General features: G+C 45.1%; 1 protein-coding gene across 1 annotated transcript in view; it reads right to left on the reverse strand.

The window, feature by feature from the left end:
* crispld2 (cysteine-rich secretory protein LCCL domain containing 2) overlaps positions 1-17,158 on the reverse strand; it is a 31,651-nt gene that overhangs the window by 13,106 nt on the left and 1,387 nt on the right. Inside the window, exons 2-3 of the mRNA XM_081358775.1 lie at positions 5,528-5,747; positions 2,988-3,322 (exon numbers count right to left, since the gene is read on the reverse strand). Of these exons, the coding sequence (XP_081214901.1) occupies positions 2,988-3,242 (255 nt within the window). The 5' untranslated portion in view covers positions 3,243-3,322; positions 5,528-5,747. The remainder of the gene's footprint in view (positions 1-2,987; positions 3,323-5,527; positions 5,748-17,158) is intronic.

The following is a 17,158-nucleotide window of genomic DNA, read 5'->3' on the forward strand; positions in this document are numbered from 1 at the left end:
ATCTTTCCCTTAAAAACTCACTACATCACATTACATTCACTTTCAATGTACCATATGCAAAGGTACACAGGGCAGAGTAATAAAGCAAGGCTGTGCTCTCAGTAGGTCCCCAGAACACCTATGATTAAAGCGTTTCCTACTAAAAGGTTTTTAAAACTCAATTTTCTACAATACTTTGCACTGGCATACAATTAATGCTGCCATCTTGTGCTATCGGAATTATCGTAAACATGAGTAGTTAAAAATTGGACATGAATGCCCTCTCAAGTTGTATTTACCACTGAGAAGCTCGGGGATCATTTTAATACCCAAGTCCCTGAGAATAATCATAATCATGCGTATTGTATGTTTTATACAGTGAAATTAACCTGTATTTTAAATTCTGACAATCTAGATAGCTTGGTGAATGTTTATATGGTTGTCAATGAATGGGACACTAAATATCATTTTGGCTTCAATAAGATTTTCCCATTAAATAGGCAAGAATAAACCTGATGTCTTCCATGTTTCCTGTTCTTTCCAACAACAAAGCACTTGATTGCGACGAGCTCGTACACAACTTCAGAAGTGGGAATTAGAACATTTCTGATTACACATGAAGGCAGCATAAGGCCTTCAAACTGAGTCAGTCTTTGTCAGAATACAGCTAATGAAAAGCCAATGTCTCACCTTTGCAATTAGCTTGTGTAACAGTGTAGGAGTATCATCCACTGGTACAACATAACCAAGCTTTTGCTAGGTCAGCATTACTTCTAACTGGAACTTCAAAAAAACTTATTTTGTGTTCCACAGGAAGAATCGTATATTGAAAGAACTATATTGTATGGCGGAATACCATGGAAAGTGCTTGTAAGCACTTCGTCTTGGTGCAGTAATATCTTCACTCGTGAAAAATCCTTTCACCGGCCCCCGCTCCCTCTAGTGAAGATATTACTGCGCCGAAGTCGAAGTGCTTACAAGCACTTGCCATGGTATTCCGCCATTCAATATAGTTATCCATTTTACACGCTTAGAAAAGCGCAACGTTTTGTTTTGTGTTACCGTCCTAGGTCGAGTTACACTACGCGAGTAACTGTATTTAAATAGGGAAAACGTGGAGGTGTTTGGTAGCTTTTCTGCTTGGCCCATATTGAATGAATGGGCTAAGCTAAGTGCTTTCAAAGTGTGACCGCGCGCCAAAGCGATTGAGTGCACGCACTGAGACGAGAGAGGTATGTATCAACTCGTCTTAGTTAAGGGAAAAACATAGTTTAATATGAAAACACGGTGGAGTATCCCTTTAATACATTTGAAATTGCACCATCATTACAGATGTGTTATTACAAATATATTTAAATACATCACATGCATTAAAGTAAATGACATTTACTGTATGTGATGCTAAATATTATTTTGGCTTTAATAAGATTTTCCCAATAAATAGGCAAGAATAAACCAAGAATTCAAGGCAATGATTAACCATATTAGGCAAGAAATACCCATATTTTAAAGACAATAGAAGTAACAAATGAACTTGCATATAATGTTGTAGTCCTACTTAAGTGGGTCAAGAAACACTCTTAAGTTCAACTAACTGCATTTAATATAAATGAAAACCATAATACATTTTCATTTAATTGCATTTAAAATGCAGTTAAGTGTCCAAAAACGTAGGGACAAACAAAGGGAATCCCTTTGACACGTGCGATTTCAAGGCAGCATACGGTACCTGCCATTTTGTCACATAACTGATGCCTCGTATCTGTTCCAGTAATGTCACTAATCTTTGGCTCTGTTTTCTACCTGTGTCGTGACTCCTGTCTCAGCCGGCGGCTATAAGCTACAGTGCAATTGTCTCCACAGTAAAAAGGCACCACACCACGCTGACTGCTCTGCATCCAGACAAGATTACACTTGTAAAGCAATGTCTCTCCCCATGAAGCCTGTATTTGGCCCCTAAGCAAACCTAAAGATATTTACTGGACCAGAAAAAAAAAAAGGACTGATGCTAACACAAAACGCAATTAGTATAAACCAGGGTCATTAATGCAAAACCGAGTGTTGGTTTTGTACAGCTGTGTGGTCGACATAAAAATACCTTTGCTGCAGACTAAACTCACAGCATCTCGGTTCTAAAACCAACTGAACTGTCTTGCTATCTACATTGACAGATATATTCTAACGCAGCATACTAATTGAAATAGAACCTCATTAGTGATGGCTTTGATACACTCTTCATATGCAGAGACAGCACTGGGAAACTAGACAAACTAATAGGATCTAATGTTAGCATGTTGCTAAGCTAACCCTGCTGAAAAATGCATGCTGGAATCAGCATGAGACGCTGGTTTGCTGGTTCCCAGTTTGCTGGACCAGCTATTCCAGCCCAATTTAGTTTGAGAACAGCATGACTATGCTGGTCCACCAGCTACTATACCAGGGCTAATGAGCATAATACCGCTTGGACCAATATGGAATTCATGCTTGTTTATGCTGGATCTGTCAGCAGGGAACAGAGTATTAATAAGCGTAACAACCCTTGGGCAAAAAGAAGTGTGCTTAACTGCGCTTTGTATGCTTACATGTACTTCATTTTCACAAGGTAATACATAGCACACACAGAAATGCTGGGTAAAATGATGCATTTTAAAATAGATTGAACTATTTTGAATTGATGGTATTTATTAATGAATGAATATCAAGAATAAATCTGCCATTGTTGGTAAAAATGTACAGCTTGTCACATTCTGAGGTTTTCATCTCAGTGTCTCTTTAGCCAAGATAAGGCACTTAGATGTTAGCATAATGTTATTGCCTACCTTTTGAAACAATCTTAGTGTCTGCCGCACACTTGCGATGGCGTTAAAATGCTTTCTAGATAAACTCCCTAGGTTTTGGAACAGAACCTTCTGAGTTTTCAGCTCAGTTAATTTTAGTGTCTCTGTACAGACCCTTGATGTTACAGTAAATCATAATAAAGTTGGATGTGAGTAAAATGACATTCTCACCATGTACTCCATGTTGGAGGCAGTCGGGTACACCACTCCTCTCAGCTTGTTGTGCAGTTGCAGGATCTCCTCCCTGTCCGTCCACTTGATGGCTCTGCGAGTGCGCACAGGCACTTCAGCTTTTGTGCTGTTGGGTTCCAGCTCATCCTGGTAGCGTTGCATTAACTGCCTCAGCTCCAGGGAGTCGGGAAGGAAGAGGGAAGCAGACAAGCTGGCACCCAGGAATATCAGGGCGATGGAAACGAGACTGTTCATGGCAGCGTGGATACTTTCAGGGTCGGATCACAGTAGACTGCCTTGTGTGAGCTGGTCTTCAGTGCTCTGTTCTGGAAAATCTGGAAGGAAATATGGTTTCCATGAGGATAAGTGTTGGGAAAGTTGTTGGAGAAAACGATGGATAGTAAACACATGTCCATGTGTTTACTCAAAAAAATAAATTAGTGCTTCAAAGAGGAATTTGCAAAATTGGCTTCATTAGTCACTCTTATTGCATCCTGACTAAACATACACCACAAACAGATGAACCCAATAACAACAGAATCTGAGTTGCTATTCTGGGACTACACAGTAACTGCTCCTGTGCTTAAACTCTGCTTATCCATTAGCTGAATCAAACAAAAACATGTCCAGGTTACATTTAAGATAAATAAGCTTCACTGTCATATTACTTTGAGAGGTCAAATTCTTTTTTTAATTAAAGTAATAAGAATTGCACTTAATTGTCATAAGAATATGAAAATAATGTCAAAATGCAAAACATCTTAATGGCTCTAAAAGGGACAATTCCTTGTTGGTTTCTTATGATGGTGCTGTGAAATGAAAGCTTTAGCGTAAGTTCTGCCAGGAAGACTCAATTGTTACGTCACTTATTACCGTATAAAAGATCGCTTCTCACACATGTCTGAGTTCGCAGATGCTGACGCCTACATTCACCTCCACCCTCCCCACCACCACCAGAATGGTCCCTTCCCATACCTCCCAGAGGGTCGGCCGCGCCCCTGCCTTCATCTTTAGAGAGGAAATGCAGATTCCTCGGATTGCGAGCTACGGACGGGGCCTACGCCAAAGAACTTTATATCATAATACTTGCTTGCTGGGTTGTTAATAAGTGCATACTTGTTACGTTATTTTGCCTCCCGAGTATTTCTGGCAGAAATATGTCAGACAGGAGTTTTTGATAAACAGAATTCACCCTTTTTCTTTCTGCTGAATTGCCATAATTTGCTCAGATGAAATTTGCCACCTATCCTCACTGAGCAGCACTCACACGTGAGATAATGAAATGGCCCACATTGATCCACATTAATTAATTGTTTTGCTCTTATTTGAAGAATGTTTTTTTGTTTGTCATAGTCAGTTCGCCCCAGTTTGGACATGTCAAGCCAAAGGTCTCATCATTACAGTGAAAACTATCAAAGCCCCTCCATAACAAAAACCCATTGTAATCTTTCATCACTACTCAAAATACCAAACTACTAAGCCTGATCTCCTTTGATTAGATTTGTTAGTTTGATGGACCAGCAGGTCTGTTTGATCTCTGCATGTTCAGCATCCATCCATACGCTGAACTTTGTTTATTAAACTCATTAATATCCTGAGGTGACAGTGGGACAAAGGATAATTCATTAGCAAAAGGAGAGGAATAAATCCACACTCAGCAGTGGTTTCAATCACACATTTATCAAAGCAGATTATTCTCTGTCCTAGACTGACTTTATCGGGAATGGAGTTGTCCTGGATTGGACAGCGACTGGAGGGGGTGCAAAAATGGGAGCGAAGAGCAAGTGAATTAGGGTTATTTATTGGAGGAGATGGTAGAGAAAAGTGGCCACCTCCAGCCCCACACATCTAAATGCAGATGAGCCAAACACGTGAAAAACACCAAGCCCCAGAATTGTCCTGCTTATCAGGATTTATAGAACAATCCAAATCTCTCTCATTTTTACTTCTCACACTTTCTCACTCTCTCTGCAGAGCCTTGACATCCAACACCAAGTCTGAGTAAACACAGGCACTGCTTCAGTTCCAGCTGCCTCCCTTTCTTTCTCTCTAGTTCACATTCACTTCTGCTCATCCCTCTCCTGGATTTTTATACTATGACAGACAGAGCAGCCAGGAAAATGCCAACCGGGCACCTAGTCCACATAAACATTGGCAGGTGGTCCATCTGCACTTTATAAGGCAAAATGCTTTTCGGTTTGTGCACAAATATTAAAGTTTAAAATGGCAAGAGATTGTTATGACAGCATGACAGTCGAACCACATGCACATTTTCCAGTTTGGCAACGAGTGCAACTAATGTCCAAAATCATGCTCAAATTGAATTTTGATTCTCATCACCTGAGCTCTTAGATCTATATGCTGATAAACACTGACTATCAGTGGTTCATTACCAAAAAAGGAGAAAAAAGCTCCTCTCTTGATACTGAACTTTAATTCACTAAATGCATCTAAATGCAATTAATCAAGAATGCCTATGTAAAGATAACTCTCTCTGTGATCTATCTTTTATATAATAAAAAGTCAAAAACATAGTTTACCTAGTCTGAATCTTCTCCACGAGCTATTCCAGAGGTTGCTGCAGCTCAGTGTCTTGCGGCTGGAGTATTCTCCTTGAAAGTCAAACAAGTGTGAGTAGTTGAGGCCGTTTGGCAGCTGTGGACTCGGACTGACTCTGTGGAAGCAGCTCAGCTCCTTTTATAGAGCAGGAGAGGAGGGGGAGGCTGAAGAAGGCTGTGTTCTTGGCAAAACTCCGTCGCTCTGACGAAAGATGTCGAGATGAAAACGCAAAGAACATAAATCATCTCAAACTACCTCCAGAGACACAGAGGATTACTCAACACCACACGACAGCAGAATGTTTGTCGACAAGTTATCGTTTTGTAATTTGTCATTAGTTCTGTCAATACATTAATGGTTTTATAAGCTTTTATTTTTTTATACTTTGCACTATTATGTGTGGTAACCTGCTGTTAATTAATATATATATATATATCAGATAATAAATACAGGTGTAATATAAATACAGACTCTATATAAATATATATTTAAAGAAATTAATACTTTTTATTTCAGGGACATGGGCGGCGCTAGGGAGGGGCTAGCAGGTGCTTCAGCACCCCCAAGAAAGACCAAAGCTCCCCAATAGCACCCCCAAAAATTATTTCTGGAAGCAATTACATTCAGGCTGTATTATATGAAAGCCCTGAACCGCAAGGTGAAGAAAAAAAGAAAAAAAAGAAAACTTATCTTGTTATTTCGACATAATAAGTCATTATTTCGACATAATAAGTCATTATTTCGACATAATATCTAGTTAATTCGACATAATAAGTCGTTATTTTCGACATAATATGTTATTTCGACATAATAACTCGTTTTTCGACATAATAGCTCGTTATTTCGACATAATAGCTCGTTATTTCAACATAATAACTCGTTATTTCGACATAATATGACATAACAGTCTAATCTGCATTAAGCAACATGAAGTGTTCTTATTAGGGTTTTTTATTGGAGGAAAATGCTTAACGTGTAATTAAACACGTGGCGTTCATATTCTGGGCTCATCTGATTTTTTTGTACAAAGTATAGCCTACGTTATTATGATTTTAGTATCATGATTAATAAATGCACTCACAATTATCCATGAACTTGATAAATGTTGCAGACATGTTTTACTATGCACAAACAATTGGGATGTTATAAATTGATAAAAAGTGACATTAAAGGCATTTGTAATGTGAAGACTTCTGTTTCAAATAAATGCTATTGTTTTAAACTTTCTTTTCATCTGTCCCCCAGAGGGCACTCTGCATATCCCCCAGAGGGCACTCCTCCCGAGACAACTGTCATTCTGTCCTGGACTACACTTCCCATTACTCTCTGCCTGGAGTCATCATGCCTGATTGTTTTACCAGAGTCTCCAGCCATCATGGATGCCACGCCAGAGTCTCCAGCCGTCATGGATGCCACGCCAGAGTCTTCAGCCGTCATGAAAGTTGCATCTGCAACTACCAGGGCAGTCCCTCGTCGTTTGAGACTGGCTTAAAGTTTGGAGGACCCACCACTGATATCGGTGCGAGCTGCTGGCTTCTCTGTGGTGGTATCTCATTTGAGGGTCCCAGAGGTTCTTCGACCGTCAATAGTACTTATAATAGTACATTTTGTGTGTTTGGGCCACACACTGCTGTCCAGCCCAGGAGTCCGCTCCAAAGCCCCCTCCAGCCCATGAGTCCGCTCCAGAACCTGCTTCAGCCCATGAGTCCCCTTCAGAACCTGCTCCAGTCCATAAGTCAACTCCAGAACCTGCTTCAGTCCACAAGTCCACTCCAGAGCCCACTCCAGCCCATGAGTCTACTCCAGAATCTGCTTCAGCCCATGAGTCTGCTCCAGAGCCCACTCCAGCCCATGAATCTGCTCCAAAGCCAACTCTAGCCCATGAGTCAACTCCAGAGCCCGCTCCAGCCCATGAGTCCACTCCAGAGCACGCCCCAGCCCATGAGTCCGCTCCAGAACCTGCTTAAGCCCATGAGTCCCCTTCAGAGCCCTCTCCAGGCCATGAGTCCGCTCCAGAACCTGCTTTAGCCCATGAGTCTACTCCAGAACCAGCTTCAGCCCATGAGTCTGCTCCAGAACCTGCTTCAGCCCGTGAGTCTACTCCAGAACCAGCTTCAGCCCACGAGTCTGCTCCAGAACCTGCTTCAGCCCATGAGTCTACTCCAGAACCAGCTTCAGCCCATGAGTCTGCTCCAGAACCTGCTTCAGCCCATGAGTCTACTCCAGAACCAGCTTCAGCTCATGAGTCTGCTCCAGAACCTGCTTCAGCCCGTGAGTCCCATTCAGAGCCCACTTCAGCCCATGAGTTGTCTCCAGAACCTGCTTCAGCCCATGAGTCTACTCCAGAGCCTACTCCAGCCCATGAGTCCACTCTAGAGCCCACTCCAGCCCTTGAATCCGCTCCAAAGCCCACTCCAGCCCATGAGTCCACTCCAGAACCTACTTCAGCCCATGAATTGTCTCCAGAACCTGCTTCAGCCCATGAGTCCACTCCAGAGCCCTCTCCAGCCCATGAGTCAGCTCCAGAATCTGCTTCAGCCCATGAGTCTACTCCAGAGCCCACTCCAGCCCATGAGTCCACTCTAGAGCCCACTCCAGCCCTTGAATCCGCTCCAGAACCCACTCCAGCCCATGAATCTGCTCCAGAGCCCTCTCCAGCCCATGAGTCAGCTCCAGAACCTGCTTCAGCCCATGAGTCTACTCCAGAAACTACTTCAGCCCATGAGTCCACTCTAGAGCCCACTCCAGCCCTTGAATCAGCTCCAAAGGCCACTCCAGCCCATGTGTTCACTCCAGAACCTGCTTCAGCCCATGAGTCTGCTCCAGAGCCCACTCCAGCCCATGAATCCGCTCCAAAGCCCACTCTAGCCCATAAGTCCACTCCAGAACCTGCTTCAGCCCATGAGTCTGCTCCAGAGCCCACTCCAGCCCATGAGTCCACTCTAGAGCCCACTCCAGCCCTTGAATCCGCTCCAAGGCCCACTCCAGCCCATGAGTCCACTCCAGAACCTGCTTCAGCCCGTGAGTCTGCTCCAGAGCCCACTCCAGCCCATGAATCTGCTCCAGAGCCCTCTCCAGCCCATGAGTCAGCTCCAGAACCTGCTTCAGCCCATGGGTCTACTCCAGAAACTACTTTAGTCCATTAATCCACTCCAGAGCCTACTCCAGCCCATGAGCCCACTCTAGAGCCCACTCCAGCCCTTGAATCAGCTTCAAAGCCCACTCCAGCCCATGTGTCCACTCCAGAACCTGCTTCAGCCCATGAGTCTGCTCCAGTGCCCACTCCAGCCCAAGAATCCGCTCCAAAGCCCACTCTAGCCCATGAGTCCACTCCAGAGCCCACTCCAGAACCTGCTTCAGCCCATGAGTCTGCTCCAGAACCTGCTTCAGCCCATGAGTCCACTCCAGAGCCCTCTCCAGCCCATGAGTCGGCTCCAGAAACTGCTTCAGCCCATGAGTCCACTCCAGAGCCCCCTCCAGCCCATGAGTCAGCTCCGGAACCTGCTTCAGCCCATGAGTCTACTCCAGAAACTACTTCAGTCTATTAGTCCACTCCAGAGCCCACTCCAGCCCATGAGTCCACTCTAGAGCCCACTCCAGAAGCTGCTTCAGCCCATGAGTCTGCTCCAGAACCTGCTTCAGCCCATGAGTCCACTCCAGAGCCCTCTCCAGCCCATGAGTCGGCTCCAGAACCCTCTTCAGCTTATGAGTCCACTCCAGAGCCCTCTCCAGCCCATGAGTCAGCTCCAGAACCTGCTTCAGCCCATAAATCTACTCCAGAAACTACTTCCGTCCATTAGTCCACTTCAGAGCCCACTCCAGTCCATGAGTCCGCTCCAGAACCTGCTTTAGCCCATGAGTCTACTCCAGAACCAGCTTCAGCCCATGAGTCTGCTCCAGAACCTGCTTCAGCCCATGAGTCTACTCCAGAACCAGCTTCAGCCCATGAGTCTGCTCCAGAACCTGCTTCAGCCCATGAGTCTACTCCAGAACCAGCTTTAGCCCATGAGTCTGCTCCAGAACCTGCTTCAGCCCATGAGTCTACTCCAGAACCAGCTTCAGCCCATGAGTCTGCTCCAGAACCTGCTTCAGCCTGTGAGTCCCATTCAGAGCCCACTTCAGCCCATGAGTCTACTCCAGAACCTGCTTCAGCCCATGAGTCAATTCCAGAGCCCTCTCCAGCCCATGAGTCAGCTCCAGAACCTGCATCAGCCCATGAGTCTACTCCAGAGCCCACTCCAGCCCATGAGTCCACTCTAGAGCCCACTCCAGCCCTTGAATCCGCTCCAAACCCCACTCCAGCCCATGAGTCTCCAGCCAATGAGTCAGCTCCAGAACCTGCTTCAGCCCATGAGTCAACTCCAGAGCCCACTCCAGCCCATGTGTCCACTCTAGAGCCCACTCCAGCCCTTGAATCCGCTCCAAAGCCCACTCCAGCCCATGAGTCCACTCCAGAACCTGCTTCAGCCCATGAGTCTGCTCCAGAGCCCACTCCAGCCCATGAATCTGCTCCAGAGCCCTCTCCAGCCCATGAGTCAGCTCCAGAACCTGCTTCAGCCCATGAGTCTACTCCAGAAACTACTTCAGTCCATTAATCCACTCCAGAGCCCACTCCAGCCCATTAGTCCACTCTAGAGCCCACTCCAGCCCTTGAATCAGCTTCAAAGCCCACTCCAGCCCATGTGTCCACTCCAGAACCTGCTTCAGCCCATGAGTCTGCTCCAGAGCCCACTCCAGCCCAAGAATCCGCTCCAAAGCCCACTCTAGCCCATGAGTCCACTCCAGAGCCCACTCCAGAACCTGCTTCAGCCCATGAGTCTGCTCCAGAACCTGCTTCAGCCCATGAGTCCACTCCAGAGCCCTCTCCAGCCCATGAGTCGGCTCCAGAAACTGCTTCAGTCCATGAGTCCACTCCAGAGCCCCCTCCAGCCCATGAGTCAGCTCCAGAACCTGCTTCAGCCCATGAGTCTACTCCAGAAACTACTTCAGTCTATTAGTTCACTCCAGAGCCCACTCCAGCCCTTGAGTCCACTCTAGAGCCCACTCCAGAACCTGCTTCAGCCCATGAGTCTGCTCCAGAACCTGCTTCAGCCCATGAGTCCACTCCAGAGCCCTCTCCAGCCCATGAGTCAGCTCCAGAACCTGCTTCAGCCCATAAATCTACTCCAGAAACTACTTCAGTCCATTAGTCCACTTCAGAGCCCACTCCAGTCCATGAGTCCACTCCAGAACCTGCTTTAGCCCATGAGTCTACTCCAGAACCAGCTTCAGCCCATGAGTCTGCTCCAGAACCTGCTTCAGCCCGTGAGTCTACTCTAGAACCAGCTTCAGCCCATGACTCTGCTCCAGAACCTGCTTCAGCCCATGAGTCTACTCCAGAACCAGCTTTAGCTCATGAGTCTGCTCCAGGACCTGCTTCAGCCCATGAGTCTACTCCAGAACCAGCTTCAGCCCATGAGTCTGCTCCAGAACCTGCTTCAGCCCGTGAGTCCCATTCAGAGCCCACTTCAGCCCATGAGTTGTCTCCAGAACCTGCTTCAGCCCATGAGTCCATTCCAGAGCCCTCTCCAGCCCATGAGTCAGCTCCAGAGCCCACTCCAGCCCATGAGTCCACTCTAGAGCCCACTCCAGAACCTGCTTCAGCCCATGAGTCTGCTCCAGAACCTGCTTCAGCCCATGAGTCCACTCCAGAGCCCTCTCCAGCCCATGAGTCGGCTCCAGAACCTGCTTCAGCTTATGAGTCCACTCCAGAGCCCTCTCCAGCCCATGAGTCAGCTCCAGAACCTGCTTCAGCCCATAAATCTACTCCAGAAACTACTTCAGTCCATTAGTCCACTTCAGAGCCCACTCCAGTCCATGAGTCCGCTCCAGAACCTGCTTTAGCCCATGAGTCTACTCCAGAACCAGCTTCAGCCCATGAGTCTGCTCCAGAACCTGCTTCAGCCCGTGAGTCTACTCCAGAACCAGCTTCAGCCCATGAGTCTGCTCCAGAACCTGCTTCAGCCCATGAGTCTACTCCAGAACCAGCTTTAGCCCATGAGTCTGCTCCAGAACCTGCTTCAGCCCATGAGTCTACTCCAGAACCAGCTTCAGCCCATGAGTCTGCTCCAGATCCTGCTTCAGCCCGTGAGTCCCATTCAGAGCCCACTTCAGCCCATGAGTTGTCTCCAGAACCTGCTTCAGCCCATGAGTCCATTCCAGAGCCCTCTCCAGCCCATGAGTCAGCTCCAGAACCTGCTTCAGCCCATGAGTCTACTCCAGAGCCCACTCCAGCCCATGAGTCCACTCTAGAGCCCACTCCAGCCCTTGAATCCGCTCCAAAGCCCACTCCAGCCCATGAGTCCACTCCAGAACCTGCTTCAGCCCATGAGTCTGCTCCAGAGCCCACTCCAGCCCATGAGTTGTCTCCAGAACCTGCTTCAGCCCATGAGTCCATTCCAAAGCCCACTCCAGCCCATGAGTCCAATCCAGAACCTGCTTCAGCCCATGAGTCTGCTCCAGAGCCCACTCCAGCCCATGAGTCCACTCCAGAACCTGCTTCAGCCCATGAGTCTGCTCCAGAGCCCACTCCAGCCCATGAATCCGCTCCAAAGCCCACTCTAGCCCATAAGTCCACTCCAGAACCTGCTTCAGCCCATGAGTCCATTCCAGAGCCCACTCCAGCCCATGAGTCCACTCTAGAGCCCACTCCAGCCCTTGAATCCGCTCCAAAGCCCACTCCAGCCCATGAGTCCACTCCAGAACCTCCTTCAGCCCATGAGTCTGCTCCAGAGCCCACTCCAGCCCATGAATCTGCTCCAGAGCCCTCTCCAGCCCATGAATCAGCTCCAGAACCTGCTTCAGCCCATGAGTCTACTCCAGAAACTACTTCAGTCCATTAATCCACTCCAGAGCCCACTCCAGCCCATGAGTCCACTCTAGAGCCCACTCCAGCCCTTGAATCAGCTTCAAAGCCCACTCCAGCCCATGTGTCCACTCCAGAACCTGCTTCAGCCCATGAGTCTGCTCCAGAGCCCACTCCAGCCCATGAATCCGCTCCAAAGCCCACTCTAGCCCATGAGTCCACTCCAGAGCCCACTCCAGAACCTGCTTCAGCCCATGAGTCCACTCCAGAGCCCTCTCCAGCCCATGAGTCGGCTCCAGAAACTGCTTCAGCCCATGAGTCCACTCCAGAGCCCCCTCCAGCCCATGAGTCAGCTCCAGAACCTGCTTCAGCCCATGAATCTACTCCAGAAACTACTTCAGTCTATTAGTACATTCCAGAGCCCACTCCAGCCCATGAGTCCACTCTAGAGCCCACTCCAGAACCTGCTTCAGCCCATGAGTCTGCTCCAGAACCTGCTTCAGCCCATGGGTCCACTCCAGAGCCCTCTCCAGCCCATGAGTCGGCTCCGGAACCTGCTTCAGCCTATGAGTCCACTCCAGAGCCCTCTCCAGCCCATGAGTCAGCTCCAGAACCTGATTCAGCCCATGAGTCTGCTCCAGAACCTGCTTCAGCTCATGAGTCTGCTCCAGAACCTGCTTCAGCCCATGAATCTGTTCCAGAACCTGCTTCAGCCCATGAGTCCCCTTCAGAGCCCACTCCAGCCCATGAGTCCACTCCAGAGCCCTTCCCAGCCCATGAGTCCGCTCTAGAACCTGCTTAAGCCCATGAGTCTACTCCAGAAACTACTTCAGTCCATAAGTCCCCTCCAGAGCCCACTCCAGCCCATGAGTCCACTCTAGAGCCCACTCCAGAACCTGCTTCAGCCCATGAGTCTGCTCCAGAACCTGCTTCAGCCCATGAGTCCACTCCAAAGCCCTCTCCAGCCCATGAGTCGGCTCCAGAACCTGCTTCAGCCTATGAGTCCACTCCAGAGCCCTCTCCAGCCCATGAGTTGTCTCCAGAACCTGCTTAAGCCCATGAGTCTACTCCAGAAACTACTTCAGTCCATAAGTCCACTCAAGAGTCAGCCCATGAGTCCCCTTTAGAGCCCACTCCAGCCCATGAATCCACTCCAGAGCCCATTCCAGCCCATACGTCTATTCCAGAGTCCGCTCCAGCCCATACTTAATTCAATCTGCTCTTTCACATCATTCTCTGTAGGGCACAGCTGATTGGTTCCTGCTGTATCAGTAGCGAATGAGCTTACTGCTCAACCTTCAAATACTCGGTCAGCATTTGCTGTAGCAGTTGCAATGCGCTTTAAAAAAAAAACCCTCCACCCTCCCCTGCTCCACCTGTATAGATTTACCACAGGTAATTCATGTACGCTATATTGTACAGCAGCAGCATGTCTTACTTGCTCACAGCAGCGTGTCGTGTATGTATTAACAGTAACAAGTCCTGTACTTGCTCAAAATTACATCTGGATAAATAATTGAACCATTAAATGCATGAACCATCACTGACTAATAAATTACAGTATGGCTATGTGTGTGTATCATGAAAGCAAACCTGTGCTTCTGCTCTTATTGGGTCTTTAGTTCACATCTTCAGTTTTATATTTTATTTGTTATATAACTTATTTGCCTTGAGAAATAGGTCCAAGTGGGGCAACAAGATTACTGTTTCACTCTGTCATTACATGTTACAGATCTGTCATTAACCCTAACCCTAACTCATTCAGCAAAAATCCCCTGAAGCAACAATAGTGCATTATTGGCAACATCTATATTCTTGTCTTTACTTGTAAGCTCTAGCGTGACATAAACATGTCAATAAAGGATATGATTGTGAAAGTCTAAAATGATACTCTGAAATGCTTTTGTCACAGAAGTCGACTACAAATTAGACGTGGCTATAAGCAAAGAAACCCGGCATGTTTGGAAAAAGCTGAGTCAGATGGATTTGCTTGATGTTTGCCCACCACCAAATATTTCACATCCTCGAATCAGGCAATATAGGGTTTAGATATTTGGCACAAGGGTGTGCAACTTTGGATCATATAAACCAGAATAGGATTAGTAACTGGCTGACAACTTCTAAATCCAAAGCATCATGAGGTTTGAAGACATCTTAACCCTATAAAGCCTTCTGTATCATATTTAATACACACATTTTTAAGGCTTTTAAAGTATCAACATGATCAAAACTTTGCTGAAAAAACTCTTGTGCACAATCTACTACACGGTACATGCCTTCTGCTGTCTGATTGATAATTTATATTTTTTAGCAAGTGAAAGGCCTTTTATATCATTCTAAAATGTATTTTATAGCATTCTGAAATGTCCACCATCAGGTCGTGGTACACGTCTTTTTGATGTGAAATCTTTACTGATTTTTTTAATTAGTAATATTTCAAGAAGAACACTTACTGCACTGAAGCAATTTAGGTTTATTTGATTGTACATCAAACACATCAAAATCCTTTTAAAAGGTATCAAACATGATACTTCAGGCTTTTGAGAAACGTTTATTTGTTCATCTCTCATTGGATTGCATTGCATTATATTTTTTTAAACTACAGAGCTTTGATCATAAAACTTAGCTTTTAAATATCATCTTACTAAGATATTATTGGGACATATAGATTGACAACTGATATATGCTGATTTACATTACAAGCTATCAGAACTTCTTGGACGTATAAATATCAGTAACTGTACCAAATTGTGTATTTTTGTTCAGTTTGGGCCTCTAAATAAAATTACGTTTTTTTTCCTCCATGAGTGAGAACTCCATATTCTCACTATATCAAACTTTAAGAGCCATAAAAGGCTAATGTATCAAATATGATATTCAACAAAAAACACATCCATATTTTTGCCTAAATTCATAAAAAAAAAAAAAAAATTGATTATTGATTTATATATCAGACTTTACAGGGTTAAGATGTTATTTTCATGTAGTTGCTATATTAATATAGTAATATGCAATATGTATTGGGCATTTTATTGACATTGGCATAGCGGTATAGCAAAAGATCCTCATATATCAGTACAGCACAGTCAATAACTACATTTGGTCCATCAATGTCTTGTTAATATGAAAGGTTAGGTCTGGCTCTAGTGATTGGTACAGTAATGCTGACCTAGCAGCCGCATACTACCTTTTTCCAAACCAGACTTATTCTCTACTTTGTGTATTCAAATCCCTTTTTCTTTTATGAGAAAACTGAGCTGTGACACTCTAAAGTCCAAGCACAACAATCCCAGAACTCAGCGGTGAGAGAGGAAGCCATAATCTCAGGCTTATATAGCCGAGTTTGAGGCTCAGCCATTGACCTATTAAACATGATGTTTTTTAATGAGGGGGGAAATACGGGGACCAGCGCATCCCATTTTGCGTCACCAGAGAAACCTTCAGTAAAAGTCGACCGTTCAAACACATTGACTGTGCTTTTTTGGCGCTCAAACGGCAAAGAGTGTCCTTGGTGGTTTCTTTTCATTGTGTTTGCACTGGCTCCTTTAGATCAAGCTGTGATTCATGGACAGCCACACATGGCAACATCACAATTGTGCATATAAAGATGTTTTATTGGCTTTCAGGAGCATAAAAACAATAACTGCGAATGATTGGTTTCTATTACGTTGACGTTTTATTCAGCAGTTTATATGTTCAGGCAAGATTTCAACAACTCCCCTAGTGAGAATTATGGGATGTTTACACGACAACGATGTATTAAAAACGGAAAAGTTTTTCCTTTACGTTTTCCACGTACAGATGACAGCGTTGTCAAAACGATCCCAGTTCACATGGATCCGTGAAAACGATTAAAATCACTGTATTCTGCTGTCAGGCCAGTAGTTGGCGATGTCACTTTGTAAAGAAACACTACACGTCTATAGACCGAACACGTAATACGCATGTGCATGACGTCATTGTTGTCACAAATTCATGTTTTTGTAGTTTACATTTCGTTTCGGTATAGTTTTCAGAAACGTGCACTTTTGAAGCCCGTTTTCAAAAGTTTGCGTTTTCAGGCCCACAAAATGCTTTTGTTGTGTAAACAAACAGCCAAAATGTTTTCTGGTTTTAGATTCTGGTGTCATGTAAACGGCCCCTTAGCTTTTAGAATAGCATACTAGCACTCTATTATTTCTGCACTGAATTGTACAGTATATTGTATTTAGTGAACATTGTACATTTACATTTTCTGTTTGCGTAGAATACGTGCATGACCTAATACATTTGGCAGATTACTGGCACATTACAGTACATTTCCTAAATGAACATACAATAACATTCATACAATGTAGCATATTACTGCTTGAAACATTTTAAGATGATTATGTTTAATGTTAATATAACATGCATTATGGAAAAATAACTTTATCATATTTTTTTACCCTTGTGCCGTGCTGAAAACCCTGACAGATGTTGTGTATTGGATTTAATCTTTTTGCAAACTTGTTTTCTTTCAATTAGGACAGGTTTTGTATTTTTGTATTGAGACTCTATATTATAAAAGTTTTAATAATATAGATTAATGATAGATTTATAAGCAATTCTTTGTAGGCCGGTCATTTTTGATCGGGAACACCACATTTGTTTAAAGGTCAAAAAAGAATCACAAAAAATTACAAATATTCTCAAAAAATTGGGGGGGAAATAGTTATACCCTGGGTGAGTAAAGTCGGTACATTTAGTGTGATAATGTTAACTAGCATTTTTGGGAAAAAGAAAATCC

The sequence above is a fragment of the Scardinius erythrophthalmus genome (genome assembly GCF_964197995.2).
Source record: "Scardinius erythrophthalmus genome assembly, chromosome: 2".
In the NCBI taxonomy this organism is placed as follows: Eukaryota; Metazoa; Chordata; class Actinopteri; order Cypriniformes; family Leuciscidae; genus Scardinius; species Scardinius erythrophthalmus.